Here is a 24,131-nt window from a genome sequence, read left to right on the forward strand (position 1 = left end):
AAGTATTTGGATGAGGACTTTTCCGGGGTTTTCCCTCAACCCATTAAGAGCAAATAATGGGTAGCTTTAGACGCTGGATCCTGGATTACTTTCGCCGAAATTATCACCTTTATGTCACTCAGACGCTAGAAAATTACATCGGTTAGTAAAGAGTCGTAAAATAACCAATTAAAATGATAGTGAGAGCAAAATACAGACGTGTTTAGTTACATGCGATTCTAAGAGTTAAACAATTACAATATGGTGTTGATTAAGGCAATTTGGATAAAGAATGATTAATATAATGAAAGAAATTAATACAGTTAATTAAATATTGAACAGAAGTAATATTTTAATAAAATCATATTCTATAGGCGAAAAGCAGTCTTTCTGGCAATTGGCTTTTGATAATAGTAAATGTCTGATAGCCCTTTACATTATGCACACTAAAATACTCTATTTTTATTATTACACTATTGTAAAGAATGAAGGCTTTCATTGATCAAACATTGTTTGCACCACTGTACAAAATTTACATATTAGTAGGAATAGTATTATGAAATATAATATCTTGCAATGCAATGCAGAATACTGCATATAATCTTAATATTTTAATTAATGTTGATCAATGTAGGCCAGCTGTCTTTGTAATAGTATAAATACCGTATTCTAGTGTACATAGTCTAAATAATTTAAATTTTAAATATTAGTGTAATTGTTAAAGCGTTGCATGTTTTGTTCCGCCTAACTTTACCAGAAGTATGTCGCGTGGGCAGTCAATCAAGTACTTCCCCTGGAAGATGCACACATGTCGTCAACTACCATAAAAGCTCCCTTGATACTTAATCTTGTAGCCTCCTATGACAAAGTACAGCCCTAGAGCAGGGCTGGGCAACGAGAGCGAATCCAAACTCTAAACTGGGACGCTTAATATTCATCTGTCAAGGCATCAACGCTGCGCGGTGTTCAACGAGGAAGAAAGGAGTTGAAGAGAAGTCATATGGCTCCCCGTGAGAGAGTAGAAATCGCTCTTCGTGCCCAGCCCTGTCCTAGAATCATAATCAGGCAGCGCATTTGTGTCCCCAACGTACAGCTGATCAAGTAGTTTCTTCCGGTGCATTTATTACGGCACATGGATTCATAAGCAGGGTAGAATGCAAACAGGTACGCATAGACTATGAATCACAGTACAATATAGACACTCCATCGTCAATGATGTTTATGTATAGCGCAAAGTTACGAGTACATTGTGACCTGATTCTAATACTGAGTAAGTTGAATTTTCATTCAGACTTTTGTATTAATATTATTTTATCAATCTATGTTATATAGTGTTTAATTCTGATCTATATTTTTTTAAATAAGTTTCTAAGTAGGCTCGTTTCTTAACACAAGTTCGTCCCATTCCAATGTCTCTAGAGACTAAATTAATTTAACTTAATTTGTAAGATATACATTTTTTATTCCTTCTTTATTTTCTTTCTTTCAAAAGAATACCTTCATCAAGGTCTACTTTACAGTTGGTGATATTCGAATTTCGGAAGGACTATTTCAGCACAAGAAATGGAAACATACTGTGATTTATGTGAAAATAATGATAATCTGTGCTGGGATGTAATGTATTATAAATATGCCCCTGTAATGTCATGTGACGTAGAAACAACATTCTCTGAGTTTAAACAAATTTTATGTGACGTTCATAAAAGATTTTAATTTCATAACCTCAGAATATATGTTTTCGTTCACTGCAACGCGTATAGGTTTTGATAAATGAATTATTTGTATATATTGTGTAAAATATAAATACCGGTAATGTTAATTTGTATATTGATTTTTGTTATTACAATTGTGCCTATGTAACGTCATGTAAGGTAGGAAGAACATTTTCTTAGCTTAAACAAATATTTTTACTGACAATTATAGTAAAAGGTATGAATTTCATAATTATAGAATATAATGTTTTTGTTTTTTTTTTTTCACCGTAACGGAACTGATTTTGTTACAGGAATAAATTAATCACATATTGTATATAGAGTATATACAGTTAATGTATAACTTGTTTACTATTATGTTCTATAATATATATTCTATATACTAGTTCATTATTATCTCATATTTTCTGTCATGTGTAGCACTAATATATTGTAGAGCGCTAGTTTCGTTATTTTAGTGCGTTTATGTGGTTAAAAAGTAGCTGGACAGACCATTTCAATTTAGTGTCAATCCCACGTACAGTTGTCATGATCCATTATTATTATGTACTGAACTATACCTTTCGTAGCGTCCAGGCGTAAGTATTTAGCGTCAGAGTTTTAAATCTGATCGGCCAGGATGTATTAACCGATAACTTCCCAAAGTAGTTTGGAAACGAAAATGCACTGCCTGGTCATAATATCAATCGTCAAAGAAGTGTTGTAATTCACGTACCCTTGCCGCAAGCTTAGAAGACAGGACAGATTTGACTAACTCCACGACAACTCCAGCAAAGGGCGGTGTGTTAATGATGTGGAACGCCTTCAGCCGCGTACCGAATGCTTTCTGAAAAATAAAAATGTAAATAAGTTATATTATGGATTACTAACTACTCCTTTTATAGGGAAAAAGTATATAATAATTTCTCCTACGTTACATATCTTTAGAGGTAAAATGAGCCAAGATTGACTCAAATTTTGTGAGCTATTGTAAATGACATGTGAAGACAGAGGGTGCTATTCATAGACATTTCGCAGCACGCGCTACGAGCGTACTAAGCTAGCCCCGGCTATGCACTGGTTAGTAGTACAGAATTCAAGTCATATCCTATCGCTGACACAGGTTTGTGAATACGAAAAACGCTGATCATCCACCGGAAGCCCGCGCTAAAAATGTCTATGAATACGACCCTGAGCGACGAGAATCTGTACACTGCGTCACGAGGTGTTATTTCATCACTATATGGATTGTGTAGTTTCGATGTTTTTATTTATTTATCCATCCATTTGCTTGCTCGCTTGCTCGCTTCTCGCTCGCTCTTCCAAGTAAATTAACAATACCTACCTGTACATATCATCTACAGTAGGAAAGTGCCCCTGAATGAGGATTACAGGCATTGCGATGAATAAAAGATTAAAATAAAGAATTACCATAGTGCAGACTTCGACTTTCTTCATGGAAGGAAATGAAAACTTGTCCACGTGTGCTTGTGTTAAATTGGCCAAATCAAAAATGAAGATGTCTCTGGTAGTGTAGTCCTCACACATTCTAACTTCAATAGTCATCAGAGCCATTCTGTACCAATCTTCTATCACTAAATCTGTTGGGTCCTTTGACAGAATCCCGAAACATACTACCCGATCATATTCCGACGTCAGCTGGGGCATAGCTTTGTAGTATCTGAAATAAGAGACTATTAAATGTCAGTGATTTAATAAATTGACTTTGAAACATGTACATTAGTTAAAAACGTGATTACACTCTGTTACCATAGTAAATTCATACAATACAGAAAAAGAAAAATGTTTGAACTTATAATGGTATTTACGAAGCTTTTGTTTAGAGTTATTGAAATAATAAAGTTAGTTTGAGAATATAATTATTAAATTCGAAATTACTGTATTACTACAACAACTTTCAGCTTAAGAAATATAAAACGATTAGGAGATTGTGTTGGAGTTTGCGTTAACCATTAAGCAAAGACAAAATAATGTATCCACTTGCTAAGCGTGTTATTTCAGTACATGAAAAGAAGATTGCAAAACTAGAGAAGCACCGCTAAGATGGCGAAATGCAAGAAATCTGTACATATTAGTCAAAAGGCCCGGGTTCAAACTTGTTTTCGGCATGTTCGTGGTGCAAGCTGCATAGGGAATTATCCTAACAATTATTGTGGTGTTTCTTAAGCCATTCATCTTGAATTTTTCTTTTCTTCCTTTTCTTTATTCTTTTCTTTTTCCTTTTTTTATGATCCCTATCTTCTAGGGTGCCACTATCTTTATGATTATTATTTATTATTCTTGTTTGGACCGTGCTTTCAATATCCTCTCTGACGGGTGTAGTAATTTTTCCGCTACACAGAGCCTTGGTTCAGGTAGTTTCGTAATCTTAAGCCTAGAGAGCCCTACTATTGCATGTCGGTAATTTGTTAACTTGATTCAGGACAGTTAGCATAGAGGGCATATTTTTTATTAGCTTGATATTACGAGATTTATTTTTCTTGCTGCCTCAGCAACGAAGCTTATTTGGAACTTTAACTGCCATCACTCCTTCCTTGAATTGTGACACCGATCCCGGGACGAGTGGTAAGTGAGTCGAGCAACTACCTTCGGAGAGGACGCACATGAAATGGTGGAGCCAGCGGGACGCACCCCATTGGAACTTTCTAGAAGATTCCACGGTAACAGCACGACACCACACATTCCAATCCAGTCAGGGAGACTGGATTGGTCATTGGAAAGTTCTCGTGGGTACGAGGAAGTCAGCATACGTCCAACTCACGAGGTTACGGTACAGAGTTGTGAGATTTGAAAGTTTTCTACGAGAGACAGCTGCTCGGATTTCGGTCTCGCTCGCAGCGATACGCGGAACCCAGCAGTACTGCTACTTTAATTTTTATATGTAGAAATATCTTTCTGCAACTTCAATTCCAGATTAATTTCAGAAGAAAAAATTGTCGGCGCCAAATTTTGAAAAAGCACAGGGACAGAATAACTCACTAACACGGATAGATCTCAGCCACATTTAAAGATAAACTAAAAACACCCTTTTTTTAAATTTAGACCGGCCAGAGGCCGTTTACCAAAGCTATCTCTGTTTTCTGTTTTCATTTATTTCCTTTGTTTTACTTACACTAATATAAACACAACACCCATGCCCGAAGCGGGACTCGAACCCACAACCCTTCGGACCAAGCGATAGAAATATGCCGTGCCCCTACCGCTTGAGCCATCCGGGCCTGCCACTTCAAATGTTTACTCCTAAGATCACATTCTTTAAAATATCTGAAACATAATTATCATATTGGCTGTTGAAATTTTAAGATAAAGAACAGCAAAAAATGCTAAAAATGCGCGTTAATTTTTTATAATATATTTTACACATATCGAAAATAATTCTACAGCATTTTCTTGTTTTTCTTAATATTTAACCATCTGTTCCTCTTGAAAACCCTGTTCACCATAGCTTCAAAAATAGCTTTCCAGCACAGACGAGGTCATAAATGAGCATAAAATTGTATGTAATATATTTTTAACATATCAAAGTTTATTTTGAACCGATTTTTTTAAGTTTACTGGCTTGCCACCATATTAAAACCATTATCTCCCCTTAAACACTGGACGTCACTGCCTAGCTCAATACTACCACACCACCGCTTCCCTTCAGGCTTGTTGTCCCACCGAAACAAAATATGACCGATAATTTGGGAAGCAAGGCGCATTACGGGACAGTGGTAGTATTAATTGCATTATCTACTTTTATTTATTCTGATTATGTTTAGAGTTACTTCTTTATAGTTCTCTTTAGTATTTAGTTTCTTTGGATACTGTGCTTTTCTGTCTCTCTATTTTTGTCTATTTATTAAAAATATTCGTATTATGTCGTTGGAAAAAAAGTACTCTAATTTTATTTGCTTCAAAGTCATTAGAAAAAATAGACTAATTGTATTTGCTTCAATGTCATTAGGAAATTACTAGCCTATTTGTATTTAATTTTATTCCATTAGTAAATAAATACCCTAATTGTACTTGCGTCAATGTCATTAGAAAAGAAATAATCTACTTTCTTGACATTTTTCTTGTCCGTACTAATGAACTACGTAACTTCGTTTCACCCCGAAGAAGGTATCCCCGTAACATGCCATGAAGGCACTTGGGGGGCATGGAGGTAGAGCCCCATGCTTTCCATGACCTCGGCACTAGAATGAGGTGGTGTGGTCGGCACCACGCTCTGACCGCCTTTTACCCCCGGGAAAGACCCGGTACTCCCGAAACTTTCCTTAATATTTTCTATAACTCACAGGACATATGTATCCTACAAGGCTCCGGATTAAACTTTTCTTGTCAAGTTTAGGAACTTAGTCATAGTAACAGTGTGTTGTTTACGATATTTAAAATGATTAATCTTCGCAATTACTTAACAAAAATTAGCGTCTTGACTAGTTACAAAATTGTGTCTATGTCATCATCTCAGTCCTGCACAATTCAAATGTCAAAGTGCGCTTTGCAATATTACCATTCCGTTTAAAAGTAGGTAGACACGCTAATTTCAAAGAACTGAAACTAGTTACGAGGAAATTGAGGAAATATTTAGTTAGAGGGTTACATAGACATTTTACTCTTAAAATTTATGTCTTATAACTTCTATCTTTTCGATCCAAAATGTTTTTGGAATTATGAAAATTCAGAATTTTACATTTTCTTTTTGTACAGGTCCTGAAAGAAAATTTGGGCCACCTGAGTTAGCATTGAGCATGCGAACTATGTTATCACTGGAACTTGAAGTATTCAGGTGGCTCAAATTTTGTTTCTGGGTCTGTACCAAATTGCTATTTAAAATTTACTTATAAGAATTCAATATACTTCTAGTACCGGTAATATTTTTCTTGCCTTAATAATAACATTCGTTTGAAAAAGCCAAGCGCAGTGGTTATAATATGTGCAGTTAAAGAAAAGATTTTTTTTTCATATATCTAAATTTTAAGACATTTTCAACCTTTTTTTGTAATCTAAAATATTAAGATACAGTCTGTTGATTTTATTAAGAAAAAATACCATGTACAATATCATGCTATTACCTAAAAATTTGTGGAAGATATGATTTAAACAATTTTGAAAGAAATAAATTCATTTTTGAGAAAATTACACAGAAGCTTACAGATTTCTGGCTGATATTTAGTTTGCATTGCAGGATATTTCTAGTCTATAAAAATTGTTCAGTCTCATATTTATCTTAAAACTATTCTCACAGATTTGAAACTTAAATTTCATTTTTAAAGAAATAAATATCAAAAGTCCTTCAATAACTGTCTATTCAAAATACAAAATATTACATAGGTTACATGAACGTATCTTTGACTAGCGCTTTCGCTATTATAATAGCATCTTCAGGTCAGACTTGCGTGATGTTAAGCTTTTCATATAAAGACGTAGATGGACAAGTAACATCGAAATGTGTTAAGGTACATGACGTGAGAATATAAAAATACAATGATAAGAAAAACAAGTAAAATTTGACTTATGAACAGTCGAATATATATATATGAGACAGTTAAACCTTCATGAGGTCTCAAAAATTAATACATAAAAGTATTTGGAGTTAAAGCCTGCAGAAACATGTATGCAGCTTATAGATCAAAATTTGTTTAAAAATTGAAGTCTGCAAAACATATATGCAGCTTAAAATTGAGACACAGACAGTTAAAAGAATAACAAATTAAAATATTGTTTTGCATCAGTCATCACGACGTGGCAGCACATTGTAAAATCTGCAGAAATCAATAATAAGTTTTAGTGAAGGGACCTGTATAGAAAACAGAAAGAAAAATGAAGTGACGATAAACCACTTACGAGATCTTTAGTGTTGGCGTAGTAAAAGAAGTAATGTTGCCTGGTCGGTAGCGTGGTAATGACTGGTGCAATAACACAGTATGAGAAAACACGTCATGACGTAAGTGGAGGGGGGTACGTGCCGCAGTGAGAAGAGTTTCCATTGGCTAGTTTAAATAACCAGAAAGTTACTGCACTTGGTAAAAAACTCAAACATAATAATTTGATCCACACTAAAACTGACAAGGGCAATGCAGTTGTGATCATGGAAAAACCTGATTACGTTAATAAAACATATGAATTCATCGCTAAGAATGGTATCGAAGAAATTAATTCTAACCCCATTGATAAACTTCAGAAATCTATAAAATCAGCCATAAAATCTGCTCCGGATATCATAAATGAGAAAGATGCAAAGAAATATATTGCTAAGAATCCAAGTTTACCAACTCTTAAAGCTTTACCAAAAACCCATAAAAAGGATTTATCTATGCGTCCGGTTGTTAATAGCGTAAATTCACCAAACCACAAAATTAATATATTTTTGTTGAAATATTTGAAACAAATACTTAAGATGGATAATAGATATTGTTTGAATAATTCCCAACAACTTATTGAAAGATTACAACGCTTAAGTATTAATAAATCCACAAAACTTGTCTCTTTGGACATCGAAAATTTATATACCAATATTCCACTTGATGAAACTTTAAAGATAATTTCAGAGAAATTGCACAAACTTAACACCGATGAAAAAATCATCAATCAATTAATGCAGTTTCTTTATGTTTGCACAAAACAAAATTATTTCCGTTTCGACAATAAATATTTCTTACAAACTCGAGGTGTAGCAATGGGTGACTCTCTTTCCGGTTTTTTAGCCGACGTATTTCTACAGAGCTTGGAAGACAAACATATCGAAAAACTTGCTGCTAAACATAACATCATTTCTTACAACAGATATGTTGACGACACCTTGTTAGTTTTTGAGAGTCATGCTGACACCCATGAAGGTATCTTGCATTCTTTTAATAGTTTACATCCTAACTTAAAATTTACCATAGAACTTGAATGTAACAAATCTATAAATTTCTTAGACTTAAAAGTCATCAAAAACATAAAAGTTTCGATTACGATATCTTTAGAAAACCTACAAACACTACCCATACTATTCACTGCCAATCCAGCCATCCCCAATCTCATAAGCATAGTACTTTCGTTTTCTTAATTGATAGATTGTTGAATGTCCCCCTTTCCAAGAAAAACCATTTAAAAGAATAAAAATATATAGTATGACATGCAATAGAAAATGGATTCAATAAAAAATTGATAGATAGACTTCTTTCTAAAAGAAAATCTCTTTTAAACAAGAGTTCAGATTTTACGCTCACGCCCTTGACTGATAATAAAAAATCTAAATACTGGAACACAATGTCTTTTTATAATAATGTATCATACAAGTTGCATAATTTTTTCAAAAAAGAAAATGTAAAGGTCTCTTTTAGAACAGGTAATAAACTTAATAATATTATTTCAAACAATATTTGTAACTTTGATAAATATGCCGGTGGTGGAGTGTACATGCTGCATTGTAAGAATTGCCCAAAAAAGTATATTGGCCAAACTAAAAGGAATTTTAGGACTACATATTCTGAACATAAAGCAGATTTCCGTCACAATCGTAATAAATCCAAATTTGCAACCCATTTGATTGAGAACAGCCATGAACTTCAAAAAATGTCCGACGCTTTACAGATTTTAAAACCCATCAGTAATGGAACCTTTAATTTAGTAGCTGAAGAATTTTACATAGCTAAATCGCTTAATAATACTGTTTCATTAATTAATGAACAATTACCTAGTTCCGGTAACCCCTTATTTAAATTAGCCAATGGAAACTCTTCTCACAGCGGCACGTACCCCCCTCCACTTACGTCATGACGTGTTTTCTCATACTGTGTTATTGCACCAGTCATTACCACGCTACCGACCAGGCAACATTACTTCTTTTACTACGCCAACACCAAAGATCTCGTAAGTGGTTTATCGTCACTTCATTTTTCTTTCTGTTTTCTATACAGGTCCCTTCACTAAAACTTATTATTGATTTCTGCAGATTTTACAATGTGCTGCCACGTCGTGATGACTGATGCAAAACAATATTTTAATTTGTTATTCTTTTAACTGTCTGTGTCTCAATTTTAAGCTGCATATATGTTTTGCAGACTTCAATTTTTAAACAAATTTTGATCTATAAGCTGCATACATGTTTCTGCAGGCTTTAACTCCAAATACTTTTATGTATTAATTTTTGAGACCTCATGAAGGTTTAACTGTCTCATATATATATTCGACTGTTCATAAGTCAAATTTTACTTGTTTTTCTTATCATTGTATTTTTATATTCTCACGTCATGTACCTTAACACATTTCGATGTTACTTGTCCATCTACGTCTTTATATGAAAAGCTTAACATCACGCAAGTCTGACCTGAAGATGCTATTATAATAGCGAAAGCGCTAGTCAAAGATACGTTCATGTAACCTATGTAATATTTTGTATTTTGAATAGACAGTTATTGAAGGACTTTTGATATTTATTTCTTTAAATTTGTTAACTTGTCGGACCAACATGCCTTTCAAATTAAATTTCATACTAATTAGAATAAGCCGAATATAGTGGTGCAAAGAAAGGGCCAAATCCATAAAAGCCTACAGCAAGAAAACTTAACGTATGCAGTGTGGGCGACATATGAGAGAGACAAAGATATTTAGTTTGTGTTCGCGTAGGCTTCCGCGGCTGGTGTACAGCTGTCAAAAGAAAAAGTGGCCGCTCTCCTGAAACAAAGTTCCGTTCGGGTATCTTCGCTACAATTCGGAGACAGGCGATGTTACATGTTGTTGGACCACGTTGCCTGATATCTACAGTTAATTGAAGTATTATGTGTGTTATTCGATAGCGTAACGGTAGCGTTCAGGCCTCTTATTCATGAGGTCCTGCGTTCGACTACAACCTGGTGCTTTTTATAAATTTTTTTTTGTTCTGTTCTTGAGAGAGACAAACTATACATAAAGGCTCCTTTCTCTTTTACGATTATTTTAGTAATTAACATCAGGTTCATTAATATATTATGCCATGACTTTATCATTATGATATTGTGGCTGCAAATGCAAAGAAAAAATATTTTATTCTCAATAAAAATATCTTTCGTGGCATAAACAAAACAAATTTACTGGCGTCGGCCTTAAAACATTCAAACAATTAAGCGTACAAAAAAAACAAAACAAAAAGCCACAATTCAATATTTAGTCTATCTTCCTCTTATCTCGATCATCTTGCAGTCGAGTGAGCATGGAATTGACTAGTCTCTGCAAATAGCGACTGTTCTTAGACACGATATTCCAGGCATTCTGAACATACACACATAAATGTTCTGTCCATGGGTAGGTCTCGTGTGTGTATATATATAGTAGTCTCAATGGGGGGGAGTACTTTAGGTGATAGGTCGTAGGTTCTCCTTCTGGGATCATGGTCACGGTATCAAGGTCACTCTTTCGGAGCTTATGAGGGCCAGTATTTAATATGAATACTCCCCTCCATACAGACCTCAACCGGATTGGACAACGAAAGACCAATCAGATGCCAGAAGGAGAACCTACGACCTATCAACGAAAATACTCCCCCCATCGAGACTATATATATATATATATATATATATATATATATATAATATATATATATATAAAATATGAGCTCGCAGACTATATCCTTATCCAACTGCTCTGAAGATGACCACATCACAGCGGTCGAAACGTCAGCCACCAACACCAAGGCAACGCGGTAGAAGCCCCGAAGCTTATCCACAGACCATATTTAGTTTGTATTGTGATAGGGCTAGTGTATATTTTAGTTTAGAGTATTTCTCGTTGTGTATTTTTGCCCATTGGGCGCTTTACATATTAATTAAAAAGCCGAAGAAAAAATGAATTTTTTGGCCATAGAACTTATATTTAAAAGAACGATCGATACAAATAGCTGCCTGGTTTAGTTCATGCCTGGTAAGTTATTAAAATGCATAATTTGGTGAATTTTACAGATATCATATAACTTTGTCTGTGAAAGAAATTTTAATGTCATATTATGTGAATATATGATCTTAGAAAAATGAAAAATCAATTTTTTGACCTTCGATGTTATATGTGCGCTCATACTTTCTATAAAAACAAAGTCATTGCATATCAAAAAGTATTTTCTTTTTTGCTGTAATTATAATTGCTGAAAATTTGCATTTATGTAAGCATTTAAAGATATATTTTTTACTTCGTCATAATTTTTGGTATCACTTAAGATTGAGAAATTTTGAAACAGTTATTTTCCTTTGCTTTAATGTAGCCCTGTTGACTTGAAAATTTTCCGTAGTTTACGTCCCAAAACTAAATAATGTGGTATATGTGATCAACGGCGGTGACATGAAAATGAAATATGAATGGCTCAGTTTATGCGTTAACATTAAGATTTGCATTAATACCCCATAACAAATTAGGAGTCCACTTACGCTAATTTACTGATAGTTTTAAACCACTTGCTCTGTGTGTTCCAGTCCGACATCATTTCAGGGGAGAGAGACTTGAGCGTGTAGTACAAGTCTATGGACTGCTTTGTTCTCTCCATGCTGTTCTTGCAGCGTATCAACCAGCGTTCTAATCGCGCCTCATGTAAACTGCCTAAACACAAAGAAAATGCAGTGGAATAAGAAGAAACGTTGATCACTTCTGTGCACTGTGTGATTATTTCCTCTTAATTGGAAATTTCTTTAATGTAAACTATGAAAATTCAGTTATTATATTCATATAATTGCTCAGAGTTTATTTCGGTGATATTCTTTATGTAATATCTTGTTAGGATATTAAATTATTCATATTTCTGAGATATGTATATGTATATATACGAGATGAAAAGTAATTGAACCGACAAACTCCGGGAATTTAATGTGCAATTATTAAGCCGCCAATGCTTATCTACTACAATAGTCATTTACATGAGTAAGATTTTTACATGAACGTTTTCGATACTATTTTTTTGTATCTTCAGATGCATTATAATTATAAATTAGCTATTAAGTTTGTAAATGATTGAAAACCTAGCCATGGTGTGTGTGTTCTGTGAACTTCCTTTTCGTGATTGAGTGTGTGAAACATTTATGGATGTCGCTTGTACTTGTGTGTCTACTAGTAATTAGTGCTAATAGTAATACTAAGCTTACTTAATATCAATCAATTTCTAAAATGCAATATAAAACTTATAATACAACAACAATATAAAAATTTAAAAACTTTTATAAAAGAACACTTGTTTGGTCGCTTTTGTTGTTCTGTCATTTGAGTTCTATAGTGCCTTGCCGTTGAATAGGGCGAATATAACTGTTCTTTCTTTGTTTTTATATAAAACTTGAATGATGACGTTAAGAACTTCATAATACTAAAAACGCTGAATCATTGTGTAAGAAGCAATTTGTATAGCACTTGTTTAAATCACTTAGTTTGTTACGAAGTAGATTGGGGTAAAAGTGAAACTAATAGATCTTTTAGATGACATGTAATAGCTCAGGTAGTGTTGATTTCTGTAGTTTAACTGAACAGAATGACAACCTTATTATTCAAAAGAAATTTTAAGAATGATAATCCAAAGACTATAATACAGGACTATAATGGGTCTTGCAACTTTCAACTATCTCTCCTATAAAAACAGTAAAAAATGACTAATCAAATTTTTTTCCCTGTACTCTTCATATTTGGCGAAGGACTATTTATTCACTTCCAAGTAAAAAATTTAATAACATTCCTAAACATTTTTACTTGTACATGACATTGACAAATTATTCGTACGAATATGAAGGAAATTATAGGTTTTTCACATGACTGTCCGACCGATATACTATATGCTCCGAAGACACTGCGAAACTTTAGGATAGTTAAAGCTGAATGGAAAGACCATGTGCAGCACTACAACATCGCTAGTCGTCTTATCAAAATAAATTATGGATATCTTCATTCTCGAGAGTGAAATCGAGAAGTTCTTCGCAGATTAAATATCCTATGCAGCGATGAAAACCTTCCTCTGATAGGACGATGTTTACGAAATGAATTGTAGCGGAGATCATTTGAACGGTGGTGTGTCTCGCTCAAAAAGGAAAATGGGTGGTATTATAAACGGAAGATCCGAAATCTATTGGATCAGCGACAGAAAATGTTATCCTCCTCGAAGTGAACTAATACCATCAAGATGTTCACTAATATATCAGCAGGACGATCCGTTCCTGGTCGATCTTTGATAGACCAACTATGCCGCCAGCCGGGATGCCAGGAAGTCAGTCGACACTCTCAGTCAAATGTGGGGTACTGCCAAAACAAGCATTATTACGGAAATTACGTCACCGCAGAGTTAAGTTTTATCGCAACCAGTCTCCGTAAAACACAGTGGAAACTGTACGAAGAGGTTCATTGCTTAGGAGAGGAGGATCAATAAGAGGAACGGACATTGTGGAATTAGATCGACGCAGTGAAGGGAGTCTTATTTTTTGATCCGATGATACATTTTGGAAAATTTTCAGCAGCAGGTTACTCAAATCAATATCGAAAAGATTCCATCTACAGCCAATGCATTCCTCGCTTAAGTGAGAGGTACAACATTACAAGGGATTTTGAATTGCATTGAATTTAAAGAAGGGGGACACTATGGCCCGGCACTGCGGCCTGTTAAGATCTATTGTTCTGACCCTCTGGTGATACATTCCCAAACCCACACTGGCTGACCACAGTAAGTTTTCTGTGTTCCCAGGTTTCGAGCAGGCAACTCCTCTCGACCTAGGCCTGCACCTTCCATACGTCGCCAGCCAGCGTTCGGGGAATGCTACGGAATGATAACGAAATGGAGAAATGGTGACGGAATGATGTATATGCCTAATTTGGGGGAAAACGGGAGAATCCCGGGTTTTACTGCGACCTTGTCCGCCACAAGTGTCACTATGAATTTCTTCAATGAATAAAATCACAGATTTGACAGGGAATCGAACCCGGGCCGCCTGCATGACAGTCTCAAGGTCTCACTACCCAGCCACCGCAGAGAGTTACATTGCATGGGAGGTAAAGTTTCTCTCTTTTTTGTGCAAGAGGAACATTATTTAAATACATGACATCTACACATCTCGTCTTTAGCCACACTTGTGAAAATGTAAAAGTAATTGTATGAAGATCCTGAGGGATTCGTTATCCATTCTGCACAGTTTCCTATATAGAAACTAAAACAATTTCGCATAATAATATTGGCAGTATATTGTATGCTATTTTTAGTTTTGCTTCAAATCTTTTATTGCAAACTTTCATATGTTTGTGTTACTGGATCCCTGAAATCAGCCAAAGTTTTCGTTCAGATGTTTCCCATTTTAGAAGTTTATGTATAACTCATATTGAATATAGTCATTTTTTATATATCAAGACTTAGATTGCAAGGGTAGAGTTGTTTAAGTTTGACATAAACTTAACCATGGTGTGTTCAGCGCGGATATTTCTACCCTTCGAGCAATGACGTATAATATCATTTAAGCGTATGCTTGCATGCGATTCTGATATACTACGCCACTGTTTCACCTCATTTAAAGATTAGAAATGCCCACGCTAACATGAATAAATAGTCTATGTAAATGAACGAACGTATTAATTCACATGCAACACAAACGTGTATATTTGTCACGTACCAGATTCTTCAGGCAGATGGGGCTCCATTGCTAGCCATTTCTTCAGAGCTTCTACCGATTCCTTCACCCTTTGTTCATTTAATCCAAATTCTTTCCAGATTTTTTGTACCACGTCTTTATTCGGTGATCGGAATTCTCTCGCCATTATATTTCGTAGTCTGAAATAAAAACATGTAATAATTATTTCCGTTAGTAAATGTGTAATGCTTATGTTTAAAATGTTGTAGCTTCAATGTGTGGAAATAATGATTCGTACTGATTTTGTAGCTGTGCGTTACGTATTAAGTAGATATGATCTAATGTAGTTACCTACACGATACAGATTACAACATAGTGCCTTAATATAATATTTTGTAGCTCCGATGTAACATACTTAAATACGAAGCATAACTTTGTAATTCTGAGAGATTTAAATTAAGCAACAGGAGTTGACATGGATAAAACCTTAGCCTGACGAATCCTGCGACATTTCGTCGTTTTATTGTTACAGTTCACTTAAAAAAAAAGTCCTTGACTTGAGGAAAAATGTTGAAAAAATTCTGCAGGTTACAGTTAGGGAAGAAATGCAGGTATATTATGCTGTACTTCGGGTCTCTGCATATAAATCTTGTATCATAATTATGTATGAATATAGTATAATATGCTCTCAGAACTCAGAATTTACGATACCTGTCTCCCGCATCTTTCCCAACGGTATATCCTATCACCAGACAGAGGAACTGTCATTGATTTACTATTTATTTGGGAGTAGGGGAGGTGTTTCAAATTAACATGCTCATAATTAAAAGTGTTGCAGGTTCTCTTACTTTCTTATGTGAAACTATATTAAGCATAATCAAAGATACATGAAAGATTTATATCGTGGCCTTTATTTTTCTCAGTAAAAATAAAATAAATAAAAATTACGACAAAGAAATATTCAAGATGATCATACAATTCATTATTAAAATATATTATTGGCCGTGTTTTTGAACACTTTATTCTATTTCATAACCTCGCAGTTGAAGTAGGTATAAATTATTGTTTGATGTAGAATGTTAATTCATAGCAATATATGATATATTTCATTGGTTCGTTCGTTCGTTCCTTCATTGATTCATTCATTCCTTCGTTCACCGTTCATCCATTTCTTCATCCATTCACTGATTAATTAATTAATTCATCCGTTTCTTTTATTATGTTTTCTTTCTTAATCTGCACAGTGTGTAGGATAAAATGTTACTTATTTAGATTCTTTTCTTTAAGTAGGTTATTTTACCTTATTTCTGCAGAACATTTTTAAATTCTTTTTCAGAACGAAAAGTTACGTTGAGATAAAATGTATGCACATTTACAGGACAAAACTAAAATTATTTATGTTATATACACTTCTCTCTTAAATTGTTTGATCATATTTGGAAATCATTGGCTTACCAGACATGTACTAAAAATGTAAACAATTTTTTTGTCTCGAAGAGGAAGGAAATATAATAAAAATCGTGTTACACTATTACTATTTTTGTTCAAATACCTGAAAGAATAACCCCCTGAAATTATTGACATTACTTACAGTTTATCCTATATAGTACATACTGTAAATTTTATTAGTAACAACAATGTAATTTATTCGTCACAACAATAATTCCTTTCTACAATTCGCCTTAAATGCTCTCGTCAACAATTGGATTTTCACTCAACACAGTATTTGTTATAGCACTCCACCGACGACAATGACAATTTACTTGGACTATTACGCACAACAATGAACTGTTAATCTTAACTAATATTTACAAAGCACTATTTACTAATCAGAACTACCCGTTCTCAGTTCACAGTTCTTCTATCTCAGTCACTCGAGTTCACAGTATGTCGAACCACAGACCTTCAGAGACAGTTCACTGTACTCGAACTCGGGTCCCTCCAACTGCGGCCACTGCACTCGAACTCAGGCCTTCGGATGCTGACGCAGATGCGGACGCACACTCGAGTCGAACTCCGGCTGGCTTGCTTGCTCTGGCTTACTCACTGACTGAATAACTGAAAAACTCTGCCCGAGTTCGCTGGCGCTTCTTCTTTTATAGCAAAATCATAGTTGCGAGAACCTTCTACAGGTGTGTAGAGAATTATCTGGATATCTCCACTTCGACGCATTTCTGGAAGGGTCGGGAAGGTCCATTCCCCCTTACTCCGCATGCAGCAGTTGCGCGTGCACTCTCCCCTCGTCGCGTGGGCCTTTCCCTTTCCCCTCGTCGCGCCGTCCCTCATGCTTCATGAAGCCCGCGCGATATGCTCTCTCTCGCGGGACGCTGGTCGTGAGTTCGAATCTCACGTCGCTGTCACATTGCTCCCTCCTTAGGGCTGCTCGTCCCGGGCAGTCCCTTGGTAGGCTGCTAATCGGTCCAGATGCACCACCATCATCTTCCCTCGAGGTTGTCGCTGGATGCGGTACACCACGTCGTTGATCCGGGTCACCAAGCGGTATGGTCCATCCCAGGCACGCTGCAGCTTTGGTGATTTCCCTTTGATCCTGGTAGGTCGATACAGCCACACCAGGTCGCCCTCCTGGAATCCTGCAGAGTTGGCTAATCTGTCGTAGCGCACCTTCATCCTGTCGCTGGCCATCTTGAGGTGCTCTCTGGCCAGTTGGTGAACTCCATTCAACTTCTCGGTGAGTTCTGCCACATAGTCAGTCGCTGGCTGGTCGGCGCTGGGTGGCGTGCCAAACAGCAGATCACAGGGCAGGCGCAGCTCTCTCCCGAAGACCATGTTTGCCGGTGTCATCCCTGTTGTATCGTGGACCGAAGCTCTGTAGGCCAAGAGGAACAGTGGAACTCTGGCGTCCCAGTCTCGCTGATGGTTGGACACCACCTTCCGCAGGTGCTCCTCCACGGTTTTGATGTATCGTTCCACCATGCCGTCGGACTGTGGGTGGAGGGGAGTGGTCCTGGTTTTATGCACCCCCAGACGCTCGAACAATTCTCCCATCAGGTTGGATTCGAAGTTGCGCCCCTGATCGCTATGCTATTCCCGGGGCACCACGAATCGGCAGATGAAGTTGTCAAGCAGCGCGTCGGCCACCGTCGAAGCCTCTTGGTTGGGAATCGCGTACACCTCTGGCCATTTTGTGAAGTAATCCATGGCGACTAGCAGGTAGCGGTTCCCGCGATCCGTGACCGGGAACGGTCCAGCAACGTCAATGGCGATCCTCTCAAAAGGAGCTCCCACGTTGTACTGCTGCATGGCTCCCCTGCTGCGGGTCCTTGGTCCGCGACTGGCTGCACAGGTGTCGCATCTTCGGCACCATTGTTCCGTGTCGGTTCTCTGATGCAACCAATAGAACCTCTGCCTTAACTTGTCCAGCGTCCTGTTGGCTCCCAGGTGGCCTCCAGTCACTCCAGCATGAGTCTCCTCCAGCACTTCCTTCACCTTGCTCCTGGGCAGGACAAGTTGTTCTATGCGGGTCCTTCCATCGGCCGACTCCCAAATCCTCTTCAGGATACCGTCCTTGACAGTGAAGGATTCCCACTGGGCCCAGTAGCTCTTGTAAGTGGTGCTACGGTTGGCGATATCGGCCCATACTGGTCTCTGGCCGGACTCCACATCACGTAGTAGCGGTCCAATGTTTGGGTCCTCCAGCTGCTCCCTCCTTATGGCGGCGTTATTCCATCCTGGGCTCGGCTGGGCGGCAATTGCTCGGACTGCGTGGGCGCCATCCCGCTCTTCTACTTTCAGGCAGTGTTTGCAGCCATCCGGGCACGGACGTCGTGACAGGGCATCAGCGTTGGAATGTTTCTTCCCTTGTCGGTGTTCAGAGGTGAAGTTGTACTCCTGCAGACGTTGAACCCAACGGGCGGTCTGCCCCTCCAGATTCTTGAAGCCCAATAGCCAGGTGAGTGCAGAATGGTCTGTCCTCAGATGGAATTCCTGGCCATACAAATATTTGTGGAAGTGCTTCAGGGCTTCCACAATGGCAAGAAGTTCTCTACGCGTCACACAGTAGTTTCTCTCAGCCTTGGATAGTGTTCGGCTGAAGTAGGCAATCACCCTCTCTTGCCCGTCCTGTTCCTGAGAGAGTACTCCGCCGATGCCTACGTTGCTAGCGTCAGTGTCGAGCGTGAACTTCCTTCCAGGGATGGGATATCCCAGTACAGGAGCAGTGCAGAGGGCTTCTTTCAGCGACTGGAAGGATGACTCCGCCTCGTCTGTCCACTGGAATTGTCGTTTCTCCTTGGTCAGCTGGGTTAGAGGCTTAGCGATGTTGGCGTACCCAGCTACGAACCTTCTGTAATAAGTGCAGAGGCCGAGAAAGCGGCGCAGCTCCTGCTTGTCCCTCGGTCTCGGCCATCCTCTGACGGCTTGTAGCTTCTCCGGGTCCGTGGCCACTCCGTTGGGCCCTACTACGTGTCCCAAGTAGTTGACCTTCTTCTGGAATAGATGACATTTCTTCGGGTTCAACTTCAGTCTGGCTTGTCGCAGTCTTTCGAACACTTTCCTCAGGTTCAACAGCTGTTCGCCGAAAGTCTTGCCCACCACGATGACGTCATCAAGGTACAGCAATCAGGTGTCGTATGTCAGGCCTCTCATTACGGACTCCATTAGTCTCTGGAATGTAGCCGGGGCGTTGCAGAGGCCGAACGGCATAACGGTGAACTGCCATAGTCCCTGGCCTGTAGAGAATGCCGTTTTCTCCTTGTCCTCAGGATGTAGCGCCACCTGCCAGTATCCTGACTTGAGATCCAACGTCGAGAACCACTCTGCTCCGGCCAGGGTGTCCAAGGTATCGTCAATTCGTGGAAGCGGAAAGCAGTCCTTCTTAGTGACGTCATTCAGTCTTCTGTAGTCCACGCAGAAACGCAGGTCCCCATTCTTCTTCTTCACCAGCACTACAGGTGATGACCAAGGGCTGTCGGATTCCTCGATGATCCCTTTTGCTTTCATGCCCTCCAGTTGGTTGTCAATCTCCCTCTGTTTAGCTAGAGGGACGCGTCGAGGAGGTTGTCTGATTGGGCGAGCATTTCCGGTGTCGATGCGGTGCTGAACTTTCTCCGTTCTCCCGTAGTCGTTTTCAGACAGACTGAACACGTCTTGAAATTCTGTCAGTAGATCGTGGACTTGTCTTCTTTCTCTTTTGCTTAAATTCTCCGCCAATTCTCGAGCCAGCTCTTTCAGTGATGGGTGTAGATCTGGACGTGGTCGGTGACACTCCTCGTTATCTGCCAGAGACGTCACAGACACCACCGGCTCGACGTTACCTAGTACAGTTCCGCTAGGCACCTCCTTGTCCCGATTGGTGACATTCAGGACCCTCACCGGTACCACCTTCTGATTCGGGAGTAGGGATCTGGCCACATAAACCCCATCTATCGGAGTTGTTTGCGAATCGAGGAGCAGGTTTCTCTTAGGTTGTCCGTCCAGTCTTGCCGTCACCACCATCTCGCAGCCTGCCGGGATTGTCACATGATTCTCCAGGGTGAGTCTGCTGGCCATGGGTTGGTCTTCGACGTCCCTCAGGAACACTTCATCCTGACCAAAACGCAGGATACGGCGCCTGACGTCCACCGTTGCATCGAAGATCCGCATGGCGTCGAGTCCCAGGATGACGTCTTCAGTGATGTTGGCGACGAACACCCACATCTCCAGTCTCCTCTTTCCCAATGTCAGATCCAGGAAAACCTCCTTTTGGATGGGCAGGTTCTCGCCTGAGGCAGTACGTAGCTCATACCGGCGCAGCGGCGTCCTCCCAGGTAGGCCACGCACGACTTCCGGTCTGGCGATAGTGAGCGACGCCCCGGTGTCTACCAGTACTCTGCATGGGCGGCCTCTTATCCATCCGTCAGCAATCAGACCATCGTCGCATCTTCTGTTAACCGTCTTCAAGATCAGCCGAGGGGATGGTGATGACGGCGCCGACGTGCCCCTCATCGCATCGGCCCCTTTTAGTTTTCCTGTTTGTGACCAGATCGGTCACAGTCCCTCCTCAGGTGTCCAGGCTCGCCGCAGGACCAGCAGGTGGGCACTCCTCGTCTTCGTCGCTCGCGTGATTTCGGTTGACGTTCCTCGACGTCGGCCGCCGCGACGCTCCTAATCCGGTGCGATGCCGAGAGGTTCGCCGTCAACTTGGCTGCCTGCATCCTGAGGGCCGCCGCCAGAGCTGCATTGATGGTGCGATGCTCTACCAGGAGTAGCTGTTGCTTTATTTCCGGGTCTCGAACTCCGCTGCCGAAGGTGTAGGCCGCCTCTCCAGCGATGAAGTCATTAGGTAGGCCCCTGAGCGCCTTATGGGCCAGTTGTTCCACCGCCATCGCGAATTCTTGCAGGGACTCGCCTGACTGTTGGACCCTCGTTTTCAGTTGGGTCCTGAATGCTGCAACAAGTTGATGGTCACCATAACGTCCCTCCAAGGCCGCCATTATCTCAGCGGCTGTCCCATCTTCTGGAACGCTGTGAAGAATCTCCGACGCCTGTCCCTGAAGCGCGGCCAGCAGCTGAGTAGTTTTCTCTGCTGGCGTCCACCCATTGTGCTCTGCGATGGCCTCGAACTGGCGACGGAATATCGCCCAAGACGTCGTACCGTCGAACTTCGGCGTCTTGACGTTGTGATGTCTGGCTGAAGCCGATGGTTCCGCAGGGGCACTATATGGAGTCCTCAACTCTGTGGCCGCTTCTTGCATGGCACGTCGAACCTCCTCGGCAACTATCTGTTTATGTTCTCTAGCCTGGCGATCCACCAACGCGAGAATGTGCTTGTTTTCCTCAGCGTGTTTATCCATCATCTCACTCGTCTTGTCCAGCAACTCGGTCGTCTGCTCTTGACGACGCTCGAGATCACGGATTTTGCCATCGAAATGGTCTACCTCCTGTCTCAATTCGGTTACTGTCTCGTTTATAGTTGTAAAATTCTTGTTTAGGTTTTCAAGATCGGCTTTGAGTTCGTCTTTCACGATGGCGACAATTCCATCTACGTGGGCTGAAACGCTTTCAATTTGCGTAGTGACGTCATCTTTCACTCCGCTTATGTCACTTTTCATCTCCGTTTTCACTTCACTTATGTCGTTCTTAACCTCACTAATGTGCCTGTTCATGTTATCTTTTACTTCACTGATATCGTTCTTCATTTCTGCTTTTACTGCACTTATGTCGTTTTTCATTTCAGCTTTCATTTCCGCGATGGCTTGCAGGATCTGCTGTAGGTTCTCCATTGTCGATAATGTCCCGATTCTGACACCAATGTAAATTTTATTAGTAACAACAATGTAATTTATTCGTCACAACAATAATTCCTTTCTACAATTCGCCTTAAACGCTCTCGTCAACAATTGGATTTTCACTCAACACAGTATTTGTTATAGCACTCCACCGACGACAATGACAATTTACTTGGACTATTACGCACAACAATGAACTGTTAATCTTAACTAATATTTACAAAGCACTATTTACTAATCAGAACTACCCGTTCTCAGTTCACAGTTCTTCTATCTCAGTCACTCGAGTTCACAGTATGTCGAACCACAGACCTTCAGAGACAGTTCACTGTACTCGAACTCGGGTCCCTCCAACTGCGGCCACTGCACTCGAACTCAGGCCTTCGGATGCTGACGCAGATGCGGACGCACACTCGAGTCGAACTCCGGCTGGCTTGCTTGCTCTGGCTTACTCACTGACTGAATAACTGAAAAACTCTGCCCGAGTTCGCTGGCGCTTCTTCTTTTATAGCAAAATCATAGTTGCGAGAACCTTCTACAGGTGTGTAGAGAATTATCTGGATATCTCCACTTCGACGCATTTCTGGAAGGGTCGGGAAGGTCCATTCCCCCTTACTCCGCATGCAGCAGTTGCGCGTGCACTCTCCCCTCGTCGCGTGGGCCTTTCCCTTTCCCCTCGTCGCGCCGTCCCTCATGCTTCATGAAGCCCGCGCGATATGCTCTCTCTCGCGGGACGCTGGTCGTGAGTTCGAATCTCACGTCGCTGTCACAATACGTACATGCCATTATTGTCAGTGAAATGTTCACGTAATTGTTACTTGTGTACAAATAAAAGTGATTTGAAATTAATTAGCACAATTTAAGGAAAAGAAAGCAGTATGAGCCCCACTCCTATTCCCCTGTGGAATTTGGCGCCACATTCAACTCTTTCCTCTCAAAACTAAAGGCTCAACTGATAGCTCTTAAGATCCACAGTTACATTTTTCATTGCCACTGTCCATTTCCATTCCCCTCCCGTGTAGAAAAAGAATTTAGATTTCATATATCATTCATCTTATTCTTGTCATTCCAGAGACATGGGGTATGAATCCTCGCCGCAACTTTTCCTGAGTTCCCAGTCTTCCACAATATCTCTGCCAGGATTCATTCCTTAAGAGCACTTCCAAGGGCGCTTCGAATCCGTGGAAAGGCCCTTGAAATGAATCCTGTGCTACTTGGTCATCTTGGCTGTATTCACATATGGCAGGGGGTATAGGGGCCCCTAATTGGGTGAGTGAGTGGCCGGTGTGCTGGTACACCTCATCCTCATTCATTCCACAAACAATCGGGGTGCACAATAGGGCTCAGTATGGCGACGTGCAAAAGTCGTCCCTAAGTAGCCACCAGCCACCGTTACCTAACCTAACCTAACCTAACCTAACCTAACCTAACCTAACCTAACCTAGCTGTTAAGAATGAAGATTTATAGAAATATATATAGCATCGCTCATTTGCAATAACAGTATCACAACTCTAAATTTATGGCTTTTCAGGAGAGACTTTTAAAAGTTTTGAAATGCTGTAACGTTGTTAGTAATTATATCCCAAATTCATCTTGGGATAATTTGTTCCAATGGAGACTCAGATAGGTATATTATAATAAATACGAATAGCATAATTGATAGATATGGCTTCCACTACACCTCTTTATAGAA

The 24,131-nt window shown here is 39.5% G+C and overlaps 1 protein-coding gene across 2 annotated transcripts in view; it reads right to left on the reverse strand.

Moving 5' to 3' along the window:
• LOC138711802 (alpha-tocopherol transfer protein-like) overlaps nucleotides 1-24,131 on the reverse strand; it is a 53,964-nt gene that overhangs the window by 12,578 nt on the left and 17,255 nt on the right. Inside the window, exons 2-5 of one of the 2 annotated variants that reach the window (XM_069843044.1) lie at nucleotides 15,254-15,411; nucleotides 12,056-12,224; nucleotides 3,102-3,351; nucleotides 2,407-2,517 (exon numbers count right to left, since the gene is read on the reverse strand). In XM_069843044.1, the coding sequence (XP_069699145.1) occupies nucleotides 2,407-2,517; nucleotides 3,102-3,351; nucleotides 12,056-12,224; nucleotides 15,254-15,398 (675 nt within the window). In that variant the 5' untranslated portion in view covers nucleotides 15,399-15,411. Of the gene's footprint in view, nucleotides 1-2,406; nucleotides 2,518-3,101; nucleotides 3,352-7,520; nucleotides 7,679-12,055; nucleotides 12,225-15,253; nucleotides 15,412-24,131 lie in introns of those variants that run through there. The other variant, XM_069843045.1, reaches the window with a different exon arrangement.

This window comes from Periplaneta americana, chromosome 13, assembly GCF_040183065.1.
Source record: "Periplaneta americana isolate PAMFEO1 chromosome 13, P.americana_PAMFEO1_priV1, whole genome shotgun sequence".
Taxonomy (NCBI): Eukaryota; Metazoa; Arthropoda; class Insecta; order Blattodea; family Blattidae; genus Periplaneta; species Periplaneta americana.